This window comes from Leptopilina boulardi, unplaced genomic scaffold (assembly GCF_019393585.1).
Source record: "Leptopilina boulardi isolate dan_hultmark-lab unplaced genomic scaffold, ZJU_Lbou_2.1 LbouV2_216, whole genome shotgun sequence".
Classification (NCBI taxonomy): Eukaryota; Metazoa; Arthropoda; class Insecta; order Hymenoptera; family Figitidae; genus Leptopilina; species Leptopilina boulardi.
The window spans coordinates 4,356,830-4,382,375 of NW_026137770.1; the positions used below are offsets into that span (position 1 = coordinate 4,356,830).

The 25,546-nt window shown below is 28.4% G+C and overlaps 1 protein-coding gene across 3 annotated transcripts; it reads right to left on the reverse strand.

The window, feature by feature from the left end:
• Positions 1-224: 224 nt before the first annotated feature.
• Positions 225-22,942, reverse strand: LOC127279400 (membralin). 3 transcript variants are annotated; one of them, XM_051301730.1, is made up of 14 exons: positions 22,736-22,942; positions 19,652-19,740; positions 19,034-19,411; positions 12,400-12,635; positions 11,934-12,162; positions 11,200-11,335; positions 6,595-6,829; positions 5,174-5,264; positions 5,034-5,091; positions 4,837-4,920; positions 3,847-3,979; positions 3,646-3,745; positions 2,813-3,134; positions 225-532 (listed from the first exon to the last, which is right to left on the reverse strand). In XM_051301730.1, the coding sequence occupies exons 3-14, from the start codon at positions 19,325-19,327 to the stop codon at positions 339-341; spliced, it is 2,112 nt and encodes a 703-aa protein (XP_051157687.1). In that variant the 5' UTR covers positions 19,328-19,411; positions 19,652-19,740; positions 22,736-22,942; the 3' UTR covers positions 225-338. The 3 variants fall into 3 exon arrangements, with proteins under 3 accessions (XP_051157687.1, XP_051157689.1, XP_051157688.1); XM_051301732.1 differs by lacking the exon at positions 22,736-22,942 and adding an exon at positions 22,641-22,706; XM_051301731.1 differs by lacking the exon at positions 22,736-22,942 and adding an exon at positions 20,062-20,226.
• Between the last annotated feature and the right edge of the window lie 2,604 nt (positions 22,943-25,546).

Genomic DNA, 25,546 nt, shown 5'->3' on the forward strand with positions numbered 1-25,546 from the left:
AGATTAAAATCTATTAGTTTTATTCAAAAGTATTCTGAAAATTACATTTTAACTAATTTACATAAAAATAGAAAAAAATTAACTGGTTTCTGTGGAAAAAAATCAAAATACTTCAGAATAATAGAGAATAAAACTAACTGAACGTATATCTGAAACTTTCAACAATCCGGGTTGTATTTAGAATAAACATCCTGTTTATAATTGAAAATTATTTTACATTCTGATAAAATCACTATTCTTATTGATTTATTAAGTTATTAAAAACTTTATATTAATAAATAAACAATACATAGTTTTTTCTCAGAGCAATAACAAATATAACAATTTCAATAAAGTAACTACGAATTTTCAGTAAAAGAATAAGGCGTTTCCTCAACTTGTGTAGTTCCAGAAGAGTCTATAATTTCAAATCCATCAGACAAAGACATTTCTTGCGTCGATGACATCTGATTATTATTGTCTTCATTATGCGTATCAGTATATCTTTCCTCTGATATGGATTCTTGTACCTCAAGTACTTGAGATTCCAACACTGAAATAAAAAAATATATGTATTTGATTTTGTGTTTTATAAAAACTATAATTCTTTTCTAGTACAATCAAAAGTGAATAAAAGTGAATAATATAATTTAGTGAATAAAATAATTCACCATCAAATTTTATTACAAGATAACATTGTAAAAATTATATTAAGTTTATCAAACATTAATGATAGAGTAAAATTAATTGCCTAGGGGAAGAATGTGACAACTCATATCAACAATGAAGACTGTACTTCGTGCAAACGGTGAAAACCGTGAATACTTGGTCGAACGGTGAAGAAAATGCCTTTTCAGTAATGCAAAAATTTAATTCTTTGTTTTATGTTGGTAATATTTTTAAAAATAATTTTTATGATAAAATGATTAATTTTTTATTATTTTTTTTAAATAAGAGGCAAAATTCCTGAAATGTCCGAACAAAAAATTAAAAGTTCTCGAATTTGATCCATACTTTTCTAAAATGTTGTTATTGTTGGTGAAAGTCTAAAAATCAATTATTATTGAATTTAATAAAATAGTTTTTGAATTACAACGTTTTTAATTTTTAACTTTTGAAAAAAAAAATTTTTTTCAATATACAATATTTATAAGTAGAATGCATAAAAGTTAACATATATATAATGATTTTTAAAGCTTTTTTGACGGGCTACACGCTGTTAATAAAAATTTTTTTTTTTAAATAACATTTGACCTTGAAATTCAAGGTCAAAATGTTAATTTACGTTTATCTCAAAATCGGATTTTTTAAAATTATTTTTAACTATCTCAATGGAAAGCTTGACTAATTTCCTACAAAACATGTAATTTTCAGAGTGGGATCTTTTAAAGTTTTTGAGATATTAATTAATTAATTAATTAATGTTTATAACAAATGAAATATCTTATAAACAAATAATGTTATCGTAAATCTAAACTAACCAATTGAAAGTTAAGGTAATTCCGCATCCAACGAGCCCTATATGAAGTATTTTAAATAAGTAGATTGTTAATAAACAATTAGTTAACATTGCAATTGTTTATTAACAATCTACTCATCCAAAATACTTCATATAGGGCTCGTTGGATGCGGAATTAGCTTAACTTTCAACTGGTAAGTTCAGAATTACCATAACTTTATTTGTTTGTAAGATATTTCATTTTTTATTGTTATTTAACTAAAATTGAACAAAAATACTGCATATAGGGCTTTTGGATGCTTGTTGTTAGTAAAAAATAAAATATTTTACAAACAAATAAAGTTATGGTAATTCTGAACTTACCAATTGAAAGTTAAGGTAATTCCGCATCCAACGAGCCCTATATGAAGTATTTTGGATAACTAGATTGTTAATAAACAATTGCAATGTTAACTAATTCTTTATTAACAATCTACTTATCCAAAATACTTCATATATGGCTCGTTGGATGCGGAATTACATTAACTTTCAATTCCTAACTTCAGAATTACGGTAACTTTATTCGTTTGTAAAATATTTCATTTGTTATAAACATTAATTAATTAATTAATTAATATCTCAAAAACTTTAAAAGATCCCACTCTGAAAATTACATGTTTTGTAGGAAATTAGTCAAGCTTTCCATTGAGATAGTTAAAAATAATTTTAAAAAATCCGATTTTGAGATAAACGTAAATTAACATTTTGACCTTGAATTTCAAGGTCAAATGTTATTTAAAAAAAAAAAATTTTATTAACAGCGTGTAGCCCATCAAAAAAGCTTTAAAAATCATTATATATATGTTAACTTTTATGCATTCTACTTATAAATATTGTACATTGAAAAAAAAATTTTTTTTCAAAAGTCAAAAATTAAAAACGTTGTAATTCAAAAACAATTTTATTAAATTCAATAATAATTGATTTTTAGACTTTCACCAACAATAACAACATTTTAGAAAAGTATGGATTAAATTCGAGAACTTTTAATTTTTTGTTCGGACATTTCAGGAATTTTGCCTCATAATTAAAAATTTTCAGTAAAATATGACCGAATTTGTTAAAATTATTTTACTAACATTTTTTATTGTCTTTTTTGAATTATAAAAATAAAGAAGACAATAAAAAATGTTAGTAAAATAATTTTAACGAATCCAATGACCAACTTCTCGTCATTGTCATGAAGAATAAAATTTTTGCATTTCTGAAAAGGCACTTTCTTCACCGTTCACCCGAACAGTTGATAGTCTTCATCGTTGATCTGAGATGGCACACTCTTCCCATAGGCGAGAAAAAAAACATAAATAAATTTAAAATTGTTGATGTATATCATACCTTCATTGGAACTACTTTCTATACTTGTTGAAGGTGGAGTACTTCCTGTTTCTGCAGTATGAATGTCTTCAAAATTGTTAGAATCAGAATCTAGTAATGAAAGCTCAGTTATATAATTTTGTTGTGTTTGTTCAACACTTGCTGAAGTTCTATCAAGGTTAACTGTTGATATAGTTGGCGATATTCTCGAAGAGCGTGAATTATTATTGGATGTTGGAGGCTGTGTTGGTTGTGCATGATTTCCGTAAAATAAATGTTGCAATTGAGCTTGCTCCAAAATAACAGGTAATTCGTAATGATGGAAGAAATACAACATTGAATGCTGAAAAATTGAGTATTTCTTAATTAACAATTGTAGTCAAATTTGAGAATATTAAAATGCTCATTTATCGACCTTCTTGAACCAATTATTAATAATAATAATAATCCTCTCAATTCCCGATTGGAATAAATAAAAGACGTCTTGAAACAAAATCAAGCATAAAAAGTAAATGTTATCTCAATAAAGAATTGATTTTCAATAAAAAAAAGCTAATTTCAAAGTTATTATTAGCAAATAACATAAGTAAATAATAAGAAACATAACGAACTTCTATTTAGTTAAGATTATTTAATATTTAAATTCAAATTAATTGCTCCTTCAATTTCCCTCGATCAAAAGTCCAATTTAAGACAATTATTTTATAAAACCTTAAAATTAAGTGAAGTCACATTTAGAACGATTTTGATTTCTTGGTCCAATTTTTGAGAATTATAGACGATTTCAAAATATAAAAAAATTTCTTAATTTATCATTATCAGTATGACTTATGTTTAATTTCAAAGAAACTTACTTGTATAAACAACCATGAAGTAACTAAGGCCAAACTACTATACTGACCATTGAACCTGTAATGGTACGCGTAGAATGAAAAGTGATATAAGTAAAAAAATCTGAAACAGAAAGAAATGTTTTTGTTAAATTCACAAAGTTCAAAAATATAAGAGAATTATTAAAATCAGTATGATTAAGTTTTTTAAAATAAATAAATTACCGTAGCCAATGCCTTTTAGTAATAGGAGTGTGGCAACAAATAGCATCATACTGATCGCAGACCCAAACAATAACAATGATGTAAAAAGCTGTAGTAGTGTCATTAAAAAATTCTGACATTATTGCCTCCATTCCTAAAATCAAATATCAAAATGATGTTTTTTTTAATGAATATTGAAATATCTTATGTGTTTAATAAAACTATTACTTTTTTATATTTAGAAAAATGGTTACCAGATGAATGCGATAATTTATTAACATTTATGCAAAATAAGATAGGAGACTTTAAAAATTCAGATAATTACAGGCCAATCACATCAGTTAATTGTATAACTATCTTTTACAATCTACAAGTATTTGAAGTCTTTTTTTTATTACTTTAAAGGATTGGAAGCAAGATTTATGTGTTCTTTTTGAGATGATATTTAAATTAAGTTTTTATAATTGATTGAATATTGATTTCAAAATTAATTGTTATGTAGTTTTTTGATTTCCAATAAATTTTCTTTGTAATGTTTTATTTCAAATAATTAATAAGAGCATGTGACGAAAGATTGAAAATTATCGTATAATTATTTTGTAAATTTATCGAAAGTCGAAAAATACGTTACCGACAAATCAAAAATATAGTAGTACTCATTAACGACACGCGCGCTGCAGTAGCGATCCCCATCGAAAATCCGCGCATGCGTTCCACGGAACCGATCGTCTTTAAGAGTCGCGCACACACCGAGAATCGTCACTCCTCGAAGCGGTCTTACAGCAGCAGGACACACTCCGAAGTGGTCTTTCAACGACTTAGGAGGTCTTACCTCAAAGTAGTTTTACTGATACTTAATTTTTATTTTAACTTTTCTTATTTCACAAAGTGTAACTCTTTTTGTAATCACATAAATATGTGTTGTAAATAGAAATAAATTGCAAGATATTTAAACAAATAAAAATTGCTGCTAAATAATTTTATACGAAAAAATTGACTAGTGATACTTGCCAACAAGAGCTAGAATGACGGTGAGAAGTGATGCAGCTGGAAAAGATACTGTTACGTTGAATTCCAGCATCTGCAGGAGGTCTACTGTAAAGTTTTAAAAAATAACAGTTATCAAGATACAAAAGATAAATGTTTAATGAATTATATTATTTTGCAATCATAGAATATAAAATGATTTGTAATTTTTAAATACTTACCAATAAAAATGAAAATTTGATGATGGGAGTACCTTAGAAGCATTGAAACAGACACCGTCTGTAAAAAGATAATATTATTATGCTTGTTTACTTTTTAATATATACAAATAATAGTAATAAATAAAAATTTATAAACTTACAAATACTATCATGATGAAAAATGCTGCCAAGTAAGAAGTTCTAGCCATCCACATACTTACAAACCGATAATGTTCTCCAGTTACAACATTTCTAACAATAAAATAAACAAAATTAGTCAGAGTGTCTACTTTACTGTTCGAGCGAATTAATTTATAACTAAAAAATTTTGAAACTATATTGAGAACATTAAAAATATTTTTCATAGATATTCAAAAGTAAGGACAAAAAAAATTGCCTGACTTTCAGAAAAATTCCGTGACATTTCCCAGTTATCCAGGACATATTTAATTTCCCAGATATTTCACAAGTTTTCCAGGTGATATATATATATATTTCACTCTGTTAGTATTTCTTATATGAAAATTTTGCTTTTTAGGCCTTTCAACGACTTGTAAAATACTTTTATAAAATTTGTAATGATAGTTAGAAATCGGACGGTAAATATTTATACTAAATATTATCGTAAGTCGATAAACATGTTACCGAACGCAGAGCACAGCAACGTAGTACCCGATTTCGCCATTGCTAAACCTCTCTCGCGTTCGCTAAGCCGTTCGTTTATATAAGCTGCGCTCCTGCTAAGGACCGTCACTCTCATGTTACACGGAGTCCAGGAGGGTTTTACCCACTTGATTAGGGGTTTTACTCTGAGGAGCCATACTCCAGGAGTTTTACTCCGAACAAGTATCGTAAAGAGTTTTACTGTCGTTCGTCGGGTTTTACCCGTTAAACATTATATCGGTTTTTGTAATATAGTGTAAAATAACGTAAAGTAACGTAACAAAAATGTATAGTAACGAAATATAAATGTATAGTAATGAATTGTAAAGTAAAATAACGTAATGTAGAGTGACGAAATATGTAAAATAACGCATCGTAATGTAAAGTAACGTAAAAAATGTATAGTAACGTAATATTATATTCATTAAGTTTAAAGTAGATTTTCCGTTTTCTTACCAGTTTTATCTCCGTTTTTTTACTCTTTGTATAATTAGAACACGAGTTAAACTCGTGGTTCACTAGTTTATCGCGGATTTTTAGGCAGTACAGTAATAGTTTCCACGGCTCATCACAGCGAGTTGAAGCCGATATCGTTAATGCGCGGCTTAAATAAGCGACGTTACTAGATTGATGCTGATTTTCAATTCCGCGGCTCAACATATTTTGGATAGACGCCAACAAATCATTACTTGAAACCGACTTCTGCGACTCACTGTTAATCTCCGTATAATTTTGATATTGTATATATTCCGTTGTAAAAAAATAATTTGTTATCAGTTTGTAATTAACCCTATTATTATCATTTTTTGTATTCATGAATCAAACGAACCCTGGCTCGGCGAGCTAAATATTGATTATTTTAATTACAAACGTTACAAATTTGATATTTATTTCTTTTTTGTGTAAGTACTGATCTTACCGCAAAAAGCCTTTGTTATCTTCTTGTTCAGCTAAAGTTTTCACACTAGCCATTAATAAATCATCATAGCCTAAAAATTCGTCAAGAATGAATCGTGAAAATGTATCACCAAAACATTTATCGTTTAATGGATCTAATGTAACTATTTTCACTGGAATGTTCAGTCTTTGTCGAGCTGCAGGTGACAATCGCAAAAATCCATATTCTAAAGAATATTCTACAATATATTCATCATCTGAAAATAATAATAAAAATTATTATTAGTAAAGAAGTAAACAGTACAAACAAACAGTACAGTACACAATTTTTCAATTTTAATTTGTGTTTTTCTGACTTTTAGTAAGGATCAGACTTGTAATCTCTAATTTGTAAAATGGATCAAGTTTCGTTTCATAATGTTAAAAAAGTCTTAAAGTCTTATATAATTTCTTATTTTTATTTAATTAAATTTACGTGATACATCGATTCTAAGAAGCAAATGAGTTGGAACATGTGGCTGATAAACTATAAACATAAATGTTTAGGGAAGTATCACACACATTCTATTATCTCTAATACAAAAGAAACAAAAGTATTGTCAAAATTTAAAGGGACATTATTATTATATTATTAATTTTTATTATTCAATATAATAAAACGCGTGCGAACTATATCATCAGATAAGGTTGTAAACATGTAGTAGAAAGTGAATGAAAATATGTTAGTATTTATCTTTTTTTTGACTTTCCAATTTCTATACTAGACTTATATATATTTATATTCTTCTCTTTTATTATAAATTATGTGTCGCTTTTTAAACTGAATTAGAGGAATCTTTACAATAATTATTCAATTTTTCAGCTTTTGTTATTAACTTTTCCAGAATTCTTTTACTTGTTTAAACAATTGATTGTTTATCGTTTCAAAGAATTTGATGCTAGAGAAAATAATAATAATAAATAAAAGAATTATTTATTTTTATTTAAATAATCAAAATAAACAATTAATCTGACGATATAGCTTTCTTTGTTTTAAAAACGATTGTGAGTCTATCCTTAATTATTTCTCTCAGTTCTGAATAGAATAAAATTTACTTTTAGATTAACTTAATATTTATAAATAAATACAAATAAATACAAAGACACCTTTACTTTGTGATTATATCACTTCTGTGGTTGAAAAGCATAACAGCACAACTGCATTTGTCACGATTTTGAGAAAAATGAGTTTTAATATTCATTTAGCTCTGTCAAATCAGAAAATCAACGGATGTGTTTGGTATTCGGCATTTAATCTCATTATTTAATGTATTTTTAAAATACGTTTATCACATTTAATAAAACGCACGAATTCATATGAAATTTAATATATTCTTAGTCAAATTGAAAGTTTTTTTGCAGTTATGTGTTTATGCTGTTCAAGTTTAAATATGTAACCAACTTCACTCTATTTTTCATGTCATAATAAATTGTCAAAATAGATTTAATAGCGACGTACGAATCTGAGTCTGAAACTAATATATCTGAAGGAGATGATTATAATCAAGGCAAAAGAATAAAATTATTATTTATGTTTATTGTATCTATGAAAAAAATGAAACGAATATTTTTTAAAAATAGGTTAGGTTTTATGTTTACATTTCCGTAATTTCTCAAATTTAATATTTTTTGTGAAGATATCGAGAAGAATGAAGATACCTGTGATTCAAAAGAATTAATGAAAAGAGAAAATCGAAAAATTAGTCAAACTAATAAAAAAATTTATTTTTTCTGAAATTACTTATTATAAGATAAAAATAAATAATAAATAAATAAATAATATTTTTATTTTAAAATATTACTTTAATTTTGTAGATTACGTCAATTGTTTTTTTATTCTGAATGCAGTTATGCGCTTATGCCTATCGCCTATTGCCAAAAGTGCAGTTATGCGATTAGGTTTTTCATCATTTTCTACTTAAATAGTTACATAAATGATTTTTCAACTATGAATCTTTGGAAAGCATTACTAAATGTACTAGAATCTGGTGTTATCTCAAATTTGATAAAAATGTCAGTTATGCTGTTATGCCTTTCAACCACAGACTTGTAAATTGAATTGAAATATTAGTTTGTGTGGTTTTGAAAATCTACAAAAAAATATGAAATAAATTATTTTAACCATATTATAAAACTTTACCTAACAAAACTTTTAAGGGTTAGGGGCCATTCATTAATTACGTAAAGACGATTTTGGCTAATTTTGACCCCCCCTACCCCCATGTAAGGATACATAAGATTTTTCGGACCCCCCCTCCCCCTTCTTACGTAAGTTTTTAACAATATTAATGTAATTAAAAAATTAATTACATCAATACAAATGGAAAATACTTGGCAAAATCTTACGTAAGATTAGCTTCTACCCCCCACCCCCCCACGTAAGACCATGTAGAGATTTTATAAACCCCCCCTCCCCCTAAGGACCCTTACGTAATTAATGAATGGCCCCTTAGTTTCTCCTAACTCTATTCTATCTTTATTATTCTTGACATAAAAAAATTAAACTTCAACGAACAATCATAGTTTAACAATATATTGTTAAACTATAAAATTTACATTCCATTTCAATATATTTAAGCCTTTGAAATATAATTTATACATTAAACAAAATAAAATTTAATAATAAAATAAATGTCATATATATAACGCCTCGCTGCTGAAATTTTGCATTGCGCCCACTCTAGGGTCCACAATTCTTATCAAAAACAAAAATAAAAAATTTCTTCTTCGATCGTACATTATTATACCTTCTATATGAATTAAAAGATTTCGATAGAAAGTAAAAATTAAAAATTTTACATGACTGTAAAAAAAAATTTTATTTTCGCCAAAAAAAACTTACTTTTTCTTAAACCAAAGTGTTAAATTCGACTTTAAAAAAAATTTTATGCATATAGAAGGTACTAATGTACGAATGAAGAAAAAAGTTTGTTTTTTTTGTTTTTGATAAGAATTGTGGACTCCAGATTGGGCGCAATGGGAAAATTTCAGCAGAGAGTATATGACGTTTATTTTATTATTAAATTTTTTTTATTCAATAAAATAAACATATATATTTCGAAGTTTTAAATATGTAAGAAAACATCCACAAAAACTCGTATCACTTTATTTCAATGCGTTTGAGAAAAAAATTCCTGAAATTTACACATTAATTGACTGTCTATAATGTAGGCAAGAATTACGATTTAATCTTTGATATCACTCTTGGACAATCAATAGTGTTGGTAGAAATCGTTAGAAAGCCCCTGACCATTGATTTTCCGTGGCTTGACTTTGAAGATTTGTTTGTTGGTATTTAATTAGTTTGTTGAATAATAATTTATTTATTTGAATATTTGGAAAGTCAATCGTGTTGGTAGAAATCTTTCGAAGGCCCCTGACAATATTCCTCTTCAACAATTTTTATCGCTAATTTGAGAAGAACCAATCGTATTGGTAGAAATCGTTAGAGATTCTAACAATTGGTTTCTCAAAATAACAGAAGATGCAAATCGTATTGGTAGAGATCGTTAGAAAGCCCCTAACAATTTGCACTTCTTAAGTTTGAAAGACTTGACTTTGTAGATTTTATTATTCTGAAAATTTCCTTATTTTTAAAAAAAATATAAAAGAAAGCTCTTACCAGTTTAAAACTGTTCAGATCAAAGGGACAGAAACATGCATTTACTTGGCTTATATAGTCGCGTCCCTACCCTTAATTTTCTGGGGTAAGTAAAATTCAAAATGTGCGAGTGTGTGAGTAAGGAATTTTAAATTGATTGAGCGAAAATCCGCGAGTTTCCTTCACCACTTTACGCAGGGCGCTTCTTCCATGTATTTCTTACCGCCAATTTCTCCCTCTATTTGGATTTTTCGCGGCGTCTATTTTTGGATAGCCAATTACATTTAAATTATTTTCTAAGGACAGAGATATTTTTCTCTCTCTAATTTCGTTTCTAACGCTCGCCGAGAACAATGCCATTGTCTACCTGTCAATCATTTTCCTTTAACTGATTTTTATTTTCTAAAATCATTAACTTCTCAAAAAAATAATAATTTTAAAATTGACCCGCTGGATTCTAGAAGGGCACGTAAATTTTTTCGGCCGGAAAACGAAGTCCCCTGGACACTCAAAATTCATTTTTCGAATTTTAATATTTTTCGAGCATATTCTTATACAGAATTCGATTGCGCATCTTTTTTTCTTAATAAGAAATTTTCCATCTTTTTCCGTTAACATTTCTGAAGAATTTACCAATATCAATGTTGAATTATTCAAGTATAAGGGTTTTTGGTGCCGCCAATTACGAAACCGAGGTCAATTTTTAAAAATAGAAAATGGCGGATCCAATATGGCGACCGTAAAAATTAAAAGTTATGCTAAGCTCCTGAAAATTACTACTCGGGTGTTTTTAGGGTCGCTGATTACGAATCCTTGGTTAGTTTTTAAAAAATACAAAATGGTTGACCCAATACAGCGGTCGAAAAAATTAAAAGTTGAACTAAGCTCATAAAAGTGACTACTCGGAAGTTTCTAGGATCGTAAGTTACTGATCTACTGTCAGTTTTAAATATTTTAAATATATTTTTTAAAATGAAAAGAGCCTACCTGCTTTCACGATTTTCTCTACTTCAGGTACAGAACTTTTCAATTGGTATACTGAGTTTTCAGAAATTATATTTCTTGTATCTTCGTTCGACATATTATCCAGAGGAATATTTGAACGTATTTCATTTTGCATCGGCTGTAAATAATCAATTTTTAAATTAGAAAAAATTCTTACGTGTCCTTATAATAGGCATTCTATTAAGGAGGTTCATCCCAAAATCGATTTTCTACAGATTTTTTAAAAATTTTTAAGATGTATTATTGACATCACTTAACATGTGTTGTTCAAATTGTATTGAATTTTACCGTATCATTTTCAAGATAAAAATTGATAAAGTTTGAAGTTTTACATGGGAACAGTGAAAAAACATGAAAAATGACCATGTTTTCATTAATTAAAAAAAAAACGGTTCTACAGATTTTTTTCAAAAACTAATATGTTTTAAATTATGAGTTTTAACAGTTTTTACAAAAATATGAAATTTTTTTACCGTTTGGTTGTGAAGTAAATCTTAATCAAAGTTAGCAACTTTTGAACTTATCCCATGTAAATAAAAGAAAGAAGAGGAGAAAGGGCAAATTAACCTCTAAATTGGCCAGTGGAGCTCAACTTTTATGGACTATAGCTGTCGGTTTTAAACTTACGGAAAACCCCTAATAGAATGAGTACCGCTTGAAGGGATGAACCTCCTTAATTATAATTGAATAATAATTGACACTAATTTTTTGCGTACCTTACTATTTTCCATGTTTAATTCTGATAAAAGTTTTGTAGACGATATCGCGTTAAGCGTGTTACTTGTTAAATTGTAATTAATTATTTCACTCTGACTCATAATCTTAGTACTTTGAATTCCTACTACTCTATTATCAATCACATTTAAATGTCGAGAATTTCTTTTACTAACAACTTTTAGACTTTCACGTTCCTCATCTGCTGCTGATGGTTCAATATTTATAAAACTGTAAAATTATAAGTAGTTATAAATTTCTAAAAGATTGTACGGAAATAAAAGTATACGATCAAAGTATAAGATACAGCTCAAAGGCAGAGAATAAACGAAAAAAATAAATAATTAAAGTTTTGCTGAACATTTTTCTCCATGTACAATCTTTTACTTGAATCATTAAGTGTCATTTCAACGCTTTTGTGTTCGTCACTTGTCATTTTAATTATAATTATAAAATATTTTAACTTACCCATCTCTGGTTAATATTCCAAGTACATTGGTCAAATCATCGACTTTCACTTGTCGCAGCTTCTCTTCTTTTGCATAACTCTTTTCTATACTATAATCATCGGCTGCATTTCTCAAGATTTCAACTCTAAGAATTCCATCCCGAGGCCAACCATCTTTAACGTGTTCTAAGCAAGTTGTTGGAGTTCTTGAGAAAACTATATGAATATAAGCTAGTACAAAAAATGCCATTATGGCCTGAAACAAAGTTTCAAAACAATCATTTTTTAACATCTTAACTTCTGATAGTCTTCATCGTTTAGGTAACAAAATTAAACATTAGAAAGATTTTACTATTGTTGATTGTAAGTTGACTTTTGCACATGATGTATCATCTACGCACAGGCCAACAAAATAAGCAAACTTTTTTGATGCGGCAAATGTCAGACTTGTTTCTGATAGGTTTTCTTATGCTGAATACGAATCCGTAAACGAAAATTTCCTATCAGCTCTAGTTTTTGAGAAAAACGGGTTTAAAATGTTCAAAAATCGCGTTTTTTGCTAACTTTGAGTACCTCTAACACTGAAACAAAAGGTCGTAGAACCTTCCACTTGGGCTTCTTTTTTTTTGCTTAGGGACTTTTGGGAAATCTGTATACAGATACCCTGGCTTCCGCATGCCAAGGTTATGTGGGGTTGGTAAAAAAAGGAGAACACTAAACAAAATAAACTGTCGAACTACTACCAGTCCCGACCCACCAAAACCCGTCAACCCTTCTTGGGAGCCCTCCATCCACCCTCGGAACCGTCGTGAAGACTTCTGCCTTCGAGGGTAGCGCTTCCACACTGTCGCAAATTAGCGACTTCGTCCAGTCCTGCGGATATCCTGCGTTTAAAATTTTAAATAATAAAATTTTCAATGTCAAAGCGGAATTAACAGCACACCAAAAAAGAAAAAAAATTATAAACCAATAAATAAAATGAAAATTATCCATTTTTAATTCGCAAATATTAATTTTGTAAAAGTTTGAGCGCATACCTCTGCTGCTTGAGGTTAAGGTGCAGCAATGTAATTTTTATGAACTACAGTCAAGGGATAAATTGAATTAAAGCCCAACAAGAAGGTTCACTCACCTTTGTTTTTATTGACTAGAGTTATTCAAATATTATTACCAAATACACGAAGAGAAAAATCATACTATATTCACATGAGCCACTGTTGCTCTTTTCACATAACACTATTTCATGTAAAAATCGTTTATCACGCAAGATATTTTTTTCAGAAATATTGTGTTTATTACATGAATAAACGTTGTGTGAAATTAGAAAGACATGTATACTAATTCTGATTGATCTGTAAACCATAAACGCTTAAGGAACATGATAAAATTGCCTTCCTTCTCTCTATATAAAATTTGCTTGAAATCCATGCGGTTTTCGGATGGATTTCTTGCAAATAGGACTGGACCCTTCGAGCGACACGTGAACGGGAGTCACGCATGCGCACTATCATTTCTATCTCCGTTGCAAGAAATCCATCTGAAAAGCGCATGGATTTCAAGCAAATTTCGCATTGAGTGTATAAGAGTATTTACGACATGGACTTGAAGCAAATATAGTACATGTTTAAAACGTTTCTTGCATAGAAATCTACGACCCTATAAACTCATGAATTTTGTCTAAAAAAAGCACGTAACAGGTAATGTGAATAATGAGTGACACAATCCATGTAAATATAATATGATTTTTCTCTCCGTGTATTTTCTGTAGTTAAATACTGGTTACCAACAATTTTGAGGTTATTAGTGAATAATATAATTTTTAGGGCTTGTAGTCTAAAGTTCAAACTTTATTTTAAGTTCAAATAAAAGGTTCTATGACCCTTTTTTCTTTGCTAGAGGTACGCGCTTAAACTTTTACAAAATTAATATTTGCGAATCAAAAATGATAACAAATACTTTGAGGTTATGGTGCAACATAAGTCATTTTTGGGGATAATAGTTGAAACATTAAGCTTCAATTTAAGGCCAAATGGAAGGTTCTACGACATTTTGTTTCAGTGTTAGAGGTACTCAAAGTTAGCCAAAAACGAGATTTTTGAACATTTTAAACCCGTTTTTCTCAAAAACTAGAGCTGATAGGAACTTTTGGTTTACCGATTCGTGTTCAGCATGAAACAGGTCTGACATTTGCCGCACCAAAATCAATGTTGGCCTGTGCGACATTGTCAAAATTAGGATTTGGATTGTTTTTGAAATTGAAAAATCCAAAAACCCGCATTAAATTAATATCCAGTGTCGGTAAGGTAGAAAACCATATTTCCAAATTGCAAGGTAAAATTACCAACAGTACACTGTTTTCACAATTAATGTTTTTAATGCAGATGTTAGAATTGGTAAGCGAATAATTGTTTTTTGTTTAAATATAAGTTTCTTTAATAAATAATAATTGATACTTGTTTCTAATTTAATTTTCCATCGCTTCTGCATCCATTTAATTGCTTTTTCTTGATAACACAGAAAATTAAAAGGCATTAAAATAAGCTGCAACGCTTATTATTTTAATCCAATTTTGCTTATTTTAATACCAAAATGGATTAAAATAAGCAAAATTGGATTAAAATAATAAGCGTTGCAGCTTATTTTAATGCCTTTTAATTTTCTGTGAAAAAGACCTACAAAAGTCGTCCGTTTACAAGCTTAGGATCATTTCGGATACCGAAAAGTGCTTGTATCCGAGATTCTCACGGATTCGTTTACCAGCTATCGAGCTTGTAACCGGAATCCGCGGTTTTGGCATCTTTTATTTTTTTGTGGGTAGAAATAAGACGCGCGGTCAAGGAGGTCAAGAATCGCGAAGAGAGTTCCGGTAGTTCAGAGGTAAGAGAGTGGCAAATGAAGAAAACGGAGGAACCAATGCTTATAAGCTTCAAGTAAATACGATGGTTTCCTTTTCTGTCTTGTGAGTCCTTCCGCGGTGGTATCTTAACTAAGTTTTGTCCAGAATGGAATGCGGACTTTAAACTACAGCGAATGCACTAAGAAAGTCAACTCATGCACGTGGTCGGTGCGCGAAAGTAATCTCGCTTCAGGACTAGGGATCAGTTAATACTATTTTGAATATTTAATTTAACTAAATTCTTCTCTTCATTGTTTGCAGTTCTGACAAGTGGCGTATACTTAAATTCATTTAAGAAGAAGAAGGGATCGTACTGCAAACACTATTAACCTTCGCTTGACAAGATGCCCACCCAGGGTGGGCCAGACAAATTGAAATTGCCATATCTTTTAAAGTTTTGCCTTAATTGAATCGCGATTTTAAGTCACTGAACAAAATCTTAAGAACTTTCAAAAAATGTAAAAACAAATTTTTAAAAAAAATTTCTTCTTGATTATTTATAACTTTTATCAATGTATGTACGGAGATAACCGGGATGATTCAGATATTTTTTTAATTCTATTTTACAAAAAGACTTGAAATCATGCAGACTTTTCACTGTGAGTGTTTTATGATGTCAAATAATAGATATAAAAAATATTATATTGCATTTTTCATTTGTTTAAACAATTTATTGTTATTATTTATTAACTTTCTTTGTTCTGCACCTAGAAAGATGCAGTTTTTTTCTAATTTTGCAATTTATCAAGCCGAATATAATAAAAGATAGATTTGATGTAAAATTATTAATTCAACAATTGTTTAAACAATTGTTAAATTAGTAAATTTATGTCAAATCTGTCTGGCTATATTATATTCGGTTTGATAAATTGCAAAATTAGGAAAAAACTGTATCTTTCTAGGTACACTACAAGAAAGTTAATAAATAACAACAATAAATTGTTTAAACAATCGTTTGAATACTAAATTTATATAAAATCTTCATGTTTATTATGTTGAGCTTGTTAAGTTGCAAAATTAGAAAAAAATTGCAACTTTCTTGGAACATTATAAAGAAAGTTAATAAATAGCAACAATTATTTGTTTAAACAATTTATAATAATAGTTGTTGCAAATTGAATTATATATTTTATTTTATTTATAACCTTTGAATTAATAACTACGAAGAAAAGGTAACAAATTTATAAAATTCTTCTACTGTCGTATGTATATTTGAAAAAGTTATAAATTATTAATAATAAATTGTTTAAACAAATAAAAAATCAACCAAACATTAATAAAATATATTATTTGGTAACATATAACAATTTTGGAAAAAAACTGAATGATTCTAAGTTTTTATTGCAATATACAAAGAAGAAAACATTTGGCCCACCCTGGGTGGGATCTTGTCAACCGTGTATATAAAAAGTATCCAGTCCGGCGAAGGTTAATAGTGGATAAATTATAGAATACACAGGTTAATCTAAACATTTGTTTCTCTGCGTGTTCTATTCTCTTTTAGAAATAATCAATTAAATTTAATTAATTAATTAATTGAAAACAATTAAAAATTTAATTCTATCGTTAAAAATTGTGAACTTCAATCTTGAACGAAAATTTAATATTGTTAAATTATTTTATTATTTAATTTTATTAATAGCATATTATATATATATACAGTGAGTTCCCACGTAGCGTGCACAATTTGGAACGTCACTTTTCCGCGTAGCTTGCTGTTCTCAGTGTGCCTGCATCAGTGTTCACTGCCGCACAGTGAGAAAAACTGTTAATTTTTGTGTCAAAATCGTACAACTTTTCACAGAATTATTATAATTTAATAAAAAAAAATTTAAGATGAAAGCTGTGACTCTACAGATTAGAGGAAAAATATGGAGAAAACTTTAAAAAAAAAATTTAAGTCGGACAAATTGGATCCGCCATTTTAAATATCGGACTTCGAATTCTTATTCAGCGACCCCAAAAACCTTTCTTTACCAAGTTCAACGATAATCCGTTAAAGTTTTTTCATCCCTTAATGCAGTAATATACCTAAGGAAACTTTTTTCTTAAACCTTTTTTAGAAACTTAATACAAAAGAAACCCTCAAATATTACCTTTTAAAAAAAACTTACGTAATTTGTGAAAAATAAGTATTTTGTCCTCATTTACCCCTACTGACCCTACTTTATTATAAATTTAATAATTTAAAAATTTTTAATTAATTCTACTGACTCTTCTGAAGGAGAAAGCCATTTTAATAAACAAGGAAATAGACGGTGACACTGATTTTAAAGCAAGTACCGGATGGTTCTTTATGTTTAAAACAGATATCTATAAGTTCGTGTGCCTTTAGCGGAGAGAAATTATCTGTTGTTTTTGAAAGCAGCGTACACTGAAAGAAATTTCTTACTAATTTCGAATGAAAACTACTTACTCATTTAGTAAAACAACTATTGTGACTTTAAAAGCATAAAATTTATACCAATACCACTCTTGGACATACTAAAATAGTTTGGGTTGTTCCCGAGAGATAAAGTGTCGTTGATTCTTCTATATTCATATGAATGTCATATGAATATAGTTCTTTATCCTGCCATGCGAGTTTCGTTCGAGGCACATACTAATATAGCATCAACATCGAACGATTATTGAAAACTAATTGGAATAATTACTCGATGTTGATGCTATATTGGTATGTGCCTTGAACGAATTTCGCACGGCAGAGCTGGGAACTATATTCACTCGTCATTCATGTGATATAGACATGAAATTGCTGCTAATAACGTTAATACCAGTGATCTTTTAACGCATGGGAATTTTATTTCTACCACGTGCTCTCTGAAGTGTTCTTTGAAGTTTGTTCTAAAACTGGTCCTGAGGGCTCATTTTTCATGTTTTATGTTGTTCCGTGCGGTTTAACACTCCCGCCTTTTTACATGAATTTTCTGACTTTATCTAAGAGTGACTATATACCGCAATGAGAAGAGAAACATTGTCATGAGAAAGTAAGAAACTTTTTTTCTCATCGATGAGTGAGTAAAATCAAGGTTGCCAACCTAAAAGACGTGTAGGTATTAAATAGTTTCTTAAGAAAAAATTCAATACCTACCTTTCCAACATGTCTTCTAGGTTGGCAACCTTGATTTCACTTATCGATTGGCTTCAGCAGTCTTACTCTAATCTTTCATTATTTTATTTTTACTGTTTCTATTTTGATTGAACGTTGGAAATTGTTACTGAAATCAATTATACATATCAATGTACGGCCTATGCGATTTGAATTCGATTTTCACATGTATTCTTCTCATGGGGGTTTACGTATTATGATTTATGAACAGACTCAACCCATGGCAAAATCATTTTCCTTGTACTCGACTAGTTCGTTTCCAAGTGAACATCGTAATTGATTCATCTCAAATTTCTTATATGCTGGACTTACCTTTATGGTTATCTAACCTGAATTACCAACAGGGTTTCATATAGTTTATTTTTCAACTTTTTCGTCTTCTAAGTTTATTGTTCTGACACTCGGCTAGGTCTAAAGTCATTTAAGAAGAAGAAGAAAACGGACATACGAAAATCGGTAGTATAGTATTGGTACTTTTAAAGTGAGAAATTTCTATCCGTGTAGTATTTGTCGACACTCTAATCTCAGAAATAAGAAATAAAAACCTCAATCTTTATGAAATATTTAATGCCTCGAAAATTTTCGAAGAAAACACGCTACGCGGGAACTTACTGTCGATTAAATTGAAAAAAATAACGTAAATATTTACCTTCATTAAAATTAAAAATTCAATGAAACGTCTCACAGGTCTTGGAAAGGTTCTTGCATATGTTAAGGAAGCTTTGATAAATAGTGCATGAAACAGTCTGTCACGCATACGAAAGAGTGGATTTTGATTGTTATTTGTTCTCGTAACATTCGCATTATTATTATTGTTGTTGTTATTGTTATTAATATTATTATTAAATGATGAACCAACTGCATTTGTTAAATTATGGTTGTCTGCAGTTACATCATTTTGGTTGTTTGGCAACGGTACAGCGGCTACATCTATTCGTGACATTTTTAATGTCCTAAATGGAGATTTCTCTTCAGAACAATATTTTATTTTTAATATTTTTAATTCGACATCAGGAACTGATATAATCTAAAAAAGAGATAATAATACTTTAGTATTTATCAAGACAATAATTGTTGATTAAAATGTTTATGCCTCAATGCAAAAATTTTGTCCAAATTTCAATCCAATTAAAGAGACATTTATTATTGAAGTTTGATCACTGGAGAAATTTTGCCTCACATTTGATTACCAACTAGTAGTAAATTCTATTATTGATTTTCTATAAAACATTCTAAGCTTTTAATTAATAAAAGAAAATTCATTTACCTGTAATTAGTAAAACTGTGATTTTTGCTCCCATTTCGGTTGTAACATTCGTGCATTGTTAAGTTTCTAATTAACTACAGTCATCGTTACTGAAAAAATATAAGTCACTTGAGTCTTCTAAATATATAAAATATTGCTAAATATTTGTTGAACGTAAAAAAAATTTGGTAAAACGAACAATCAAATTTGAGGTTTTTATGGAAACTGTTTTATCCATATTTTTTTTGTGTAAATTTTTACATTTCTATTTTAATTCAAAACATTTTTAATTGTAAACATTTTAACATATTCGAAATTTAGAGTTTAAATATTAATTAAAATTTATAAAATTGAATAAATTTATTTTATTCTATTGTTTGGAAGACTTAATAGATTTTTTTAAAAACGAATTTGTATTTGTTCTAAATTACCTAAAAAGTTTTGTTTAAACTATCGGTACTTTCTTTTTTTCTCATAAAAATAAATAATCCTAGTTCAAGCCATAGCCGAAGTTATACTGGACATAATTTCTTTTTTGTAAGAAGTTGTTTTCTCCGTTGCTTATTTACACTTCGTCATCAGAATAATATTAATTGTAAATCCAAATTGTCAGATTCAAATGTTACAGTCATAATATTAAAAAACAGAAAATAATGATAGATAATTCTTGATATAGAATTATTTTTTGGTTTGCTGATTGAGAATCAATGTCAAAATTTAAAATAAAAAATTGATTAAGATTAAGATACGTTTTTTGTTGATTAAAAGATTTTGAATTATTATTTTCAATGAACAAATAAATAAATATTTAAATAAAATTTTTATCATTTCAAAAATATAATTAACAAACAATTTTAAAGTTTAAAATATGAATTTTAAATTTTATTTTTATTTTCCAAAAATAAATTTGCATAATTGAAATCAATTTTTTATTTTGAATTTTAATAAATTTAAAAAACTTAATTTATCAAGTTTACATTATAATCAATTTAGAAAATTGTGCTTTTATAAAAATTGTAACTCGTAATATTTTTTTGAACATATTTATATTATTTTCTAAAATTAAAAACATAATATTTTTATTAACAATCTACCATAATATATTTAATTATATGCAAAAATAATTTCACAAACTAAAAAATTATGAATTGAATACAAAATTTAAATTATACTTATTACTTTATCTTCAAATTAAAAGCAAAACATTCTTTAAAAAATTTTCACCTTTTTACATTTTCAACTAATATTAAAGAATAGTTTTAAATTAATTCACACTATTAATTTATTCACAATACAAATCAATCGTTTAAAATTGTAAATTCATCAAATATTCAATCATTTAGCAATTTAAATTTTTAAATTCAATTATTTAAAAAATTCAATTATATTAAATTATTTCTATTATAACTCTATTTTCTATTATTCAATTTCATTAAAATATTGATTAAACATTAATTATCTATTGTAAAATTAATTTATTTTCGATACAAGTTAATTATTTTTGATTAAATTATATTTAAATTCAATTATTTTTATATTCTTTTAATTTGTGAATTTACAAATTAATTTAATTTAAATAATAATTCAAACATAAATGGATAAATTTTGGAAAATATGTATTATGTTTTAAATTTAAAAAAATAATATAAATTTTCTGATGTTCAATTTATAATTGTTATTTATGTTGAAAATAAAATTAGTTTATTATTCATTTACATCTAAATAAAGAGAATAGTTCATCTCTTTAATTAAAGTCAAAAAAAAAATTTAATTTTTTAGTTTAAAAGTTAGAATACTTGAGGAAGTTATTATATTGTATTTTTTAAACAGTAAAATACATTAATACTTCTCCTAAAATTTAAATAAGTGCAAACTAATTTATTAATGCAAGTTAACACAAATCAATTGTAATTATTTTAATTTTGGGAAACAACAGATTATTTATTTAAAAAAAAATAAATAAATAAAATATACACTACCGGCAGAAATTGTCGGTACACCTGACGTGCAAGGAGTGAAAATTTGATGCTGACTTTAAAGCAAGATATTTAAAAGTAGAAAAAAATTAGAGACTTGTAACTTAGATGGTTGGAAAGATGATAAAATTCTGCGTTTGAATGTATATAAAGAAATTTTTTTTTTCTTTTTTAGCATTTATAACACTGAAAAAATTTCAAGCAAAAATTATGCAATTTTCCTACTTTCGTACTAATGTTTTTGACTTCTGGCATAATCTATAATAATGTATGGAAAAATTTGACAATTTTACAACATAATCTTTAAGATCTTAGCTTTAATTTGCATTTTTAAAACTTAAAAAATGTTTTGTGATTCCTGAAATGCAAAAAAAAAAAAAATTAAATACCATACCCCCTCCCCTTAATTGTCAATGTAATTAAAATTTTGTATAAATTCTTTTCTTTATGCACAAAGTTTTTTCAAAAACTGCTTTATTTTATTGTTAATCTAAAATTTATTATTTTTGATTAATAAATGGGTACGTTCTTGCCTCTTATTTAAAATAGGTGCGTTCATGCATCTACTATTAGAATTTTTACTTTGTCTCTTTGTTTTCAAAGTAGGAACGTTATTGCGTTAAACTGACAAAATAAACTTCTTTGAATATTCTATTATTGCATAAGAAATCTATAATGTAAACAACTTAAGAAATTACAATCCGTTTATATGAATTAAATAAATCAATAAATTATTTGTGGTTATGTTTATACTTTTTTTGTTTTTACATTAGCGCACTGGTGACACCAAAGGAATTGATTCAGTGTCGGCCATCCGTCAGGATAGCCTGAAAATTATAAAATTAATTATTTCAAATTAAAAAACATATGCATATATTATGTGTATGTATATATACACACATATACATTCATACATACACATCTATATATATATACATACATATAATTCCTATCACGTAAGTTATTCTTGTACAAAAACAAATGAATTCTTAAATCTAATATTTAAACGAAAAAAATGAAAGATTACTACAAACCGAAAATAATTAAAGAGCATAATCGTTGTTCATTACATAATTAAAAAGTACAGCTGTCATTAAATATGTATGACTAAACTTTTAAAAACACTCACTCATATAATGAGACTGCAAAACCACAATTTTTTGCTTCAAAACAATAATCACTTTGATGTAACAAACAAATATACTGGAAGAAGAATAAATTTATAAATCATAATGTCCGTCATTTTCTAGAGATTAAAATTCAGCAAACATGTCAAATAACAAAAATATAAAGTTTCGACAGTTTACACTTCAACTTAGTATACATATATGTAAATCCATGGAACTGGAAGATTAGAGATAGGAACATGATTATTGAACTGTATATAAATATCTGAAAGCATCGTAAAAGCGCGTTGTAGTGCCATTGTTGATCACCAGGTGAGAAATATACGGAAGCGCCTACCCGCCACCTAGAGGCACTGAGGCATAAGCTAGTGCTAAAGCAGTTTTAGCGAGGCGCATACACGCATATAGGCATAGAGATAATATAAATAGAGTAGACAAGGTATAGGCGGCTGCGTAAGAGGGAAGTGTCCTGACATAAACAGAATGGGTTGGAAAGAGAAGAAAGATTTAACACCAGTATCTGTCCTTCAATAAGCACCAGCGCAAGAGAGACACCTACTGGTGCTAAAATCGCGTTCTCTTTCTATCAAACGGACGCCTCTATACAGACCATCTCCACTCTATTTATATTATCTCTATGCATATAGGCCTACTTGCCTTTGTATTTTGATTCGCGGCTTTGATTCGTTTATTTGAAAAATGTCAAAATGATATGAAATGTTTTACTCTTTTATAACAAAAAATTAAAATTTTTATTTATCAACTTTATCCCATTTATAATTCCGTGATATTTGTTCACAACATTTTGTGCAAATTTATTTAATTTCCAGTGCGATAAGGTAAGTTACATTATATCATGGAGTAGTATAAAGGCGGTTCCAGAATAGGTACAAAAGCCAAGTACAAGTGCAAGTCCAAATGCAAATCCCATAAGTGCGAAAGAGATAGGTAGCCTATCTATCTCTCTTGCACTCATAGGATTTGCATTTGGACTTGTACTTGCACTTGACTTTTGCACCTATTCTGGAACCACTTTAAGGAGACCGAACGATGTATATTGAAAGAGGACCAAATTTTGGTACCCGCTTAGTGTCATGAAAATACGGAATGAAACACAAGCGCTCTCGTGGGAAGTATGTAAATAGTGGGAAAAATTGTAAGTACGTTGAACATAACCCAAAAATACATTGCTCCTTATTTTTAAAACTTTTACAATGGCTGACTGTCCAGCTGAGTTTGACACAATCAGTGGCGCTAGTGTTCCATTCCGTTTTTTTGAGGTTAGCAGGTACCGAAAAGTGGTCCATACTTTTAACGCAGATTTAACATGGTCGTTCGGTCTCCTTATACTACTCCATGCATTATATATATAAATGCATAATTTTAAGGTTATGGTTGTGGTATTGTATCACGTGGGGATTTATCACGAAGTAGTATAAGGAGACCCCACTGTCCGGGAAAGCTGTAGCCGTTTTCCCCGTTTCTCTTACAATTAACGGAGGTGTCGAACCCCAACGGGAAAATTTGATACCTCCGAAATTTCGTCTGCTAAAAGTGACATGAGCGATGTAAACATGGAGAATCTCCATGTATATAAACATGATATAATTATTTATATTGTGTAAAAACACAGTAACGAAGTAAAATTAGTAACTGCAAGTGAATATAAATTATTAAACTTTATATTTAAAATTAAACTGAGTATTCACTACCGAAAGAGTGGTACTGGAATGGTACTGAATTGGACTTGGCTTGAGTTCCACTTCAGTACCACTACCTGATAACCTATAAGAAGACATTTTTAAAGTACTTTAACAATAGTTTTAAAGGTATGTTAGAACAGCAAAACGTCTCTCACGATATCCGTGTAAAACAGCAAAAAAAAACATAATAGTTTGTAGAAAATTTCAGTTAAGTTTGGAAATTATATTGCAATCCCTCCTTGAACAATAGACTCCAAGGTCCTTTGTTGAAGGATTACAATTTTAACCCGAGTTTTATTGCTTAAAAAATTTGTAATTTTCATAACTCAACTTTAAAAAATATATATTAAGATTCGTTAATATTTCCAGATTATGAATATCTAAAATTTATCATAAAATAATTACATTTAAAAAAGTTATAATTTATCTCGTATACCTTAAGTTTGATAAAAAAATGGACATCATTTTTGAATTTAGCTGCCAAAGGAAATATCATATGCATAATAATGTATGAAAATAATATAAATCCATGAAAAACAAATATAATATTGAAATAAATATAAAGTTTTAGTTTAAGGTATTAGTCGCGCGCCGGCTCTAACCAAAAGTTTGTCTCGAGTCTGACTCAGTCTGTGCTTAGCAAGAGGTATAGTTCTGAGTCAAACTTTTTGAAGGGTACAGGTAAGTTTCACTCAGAGCGCCGCGTTCTCGCACGTGTAGAACTAAAGTTTTGATCGCGGCAACGTCGCAATCTGAATGTACCAGTGTATTATTAAAAAAAATTCAAGTATGCTTCTTTGAAAATTAATTTTTAATTATTTATAATTATAAATAGTTCGACAAAATTTTGCCACAAGATTAAACGATGGTGATTCTTATAGGATTTTTGACGTAGATTACGAATCTGTAAATGAAATTGTCCCATCACGTCTCAATTTTGAGAAAAACGGGCTCAAAGTGTCAAAAAATCGCATTTTTGGCACTTTTTGAAGCACTATAAAAAAAGAACGCGACGTGATAAACGGCTCAAATATGGCTTAAATAAGAGCTAGTACCCTCAACTTTAACCTCCAAAAGCAAAAAACCATGTACCAAGAACTCAAAATTGTG

Coding starts and splice junctions, on each gene's coding strand:
- LOC127279400 (XM_051301730.1), bottom strand. CDS start 19,327: ATGTCACGAATAGATGTAGCCGCTGTACCGTTGCCAAACAACCAAAAT. Junction 12,636..19,033: donor AATTTTTAATTTTAATGAAG/GTAAATATTTAC, acceptor ACTTTGTTTCAG/GCCATAATGGCATTTTTTGT. Junction 5,092..5,173: donor TTTTCATCATGATAGTATTT/GTAAGTTTATAA, acceptor ATCTTTTTACAG/ACGGTGTCTGTTTCAATGCT.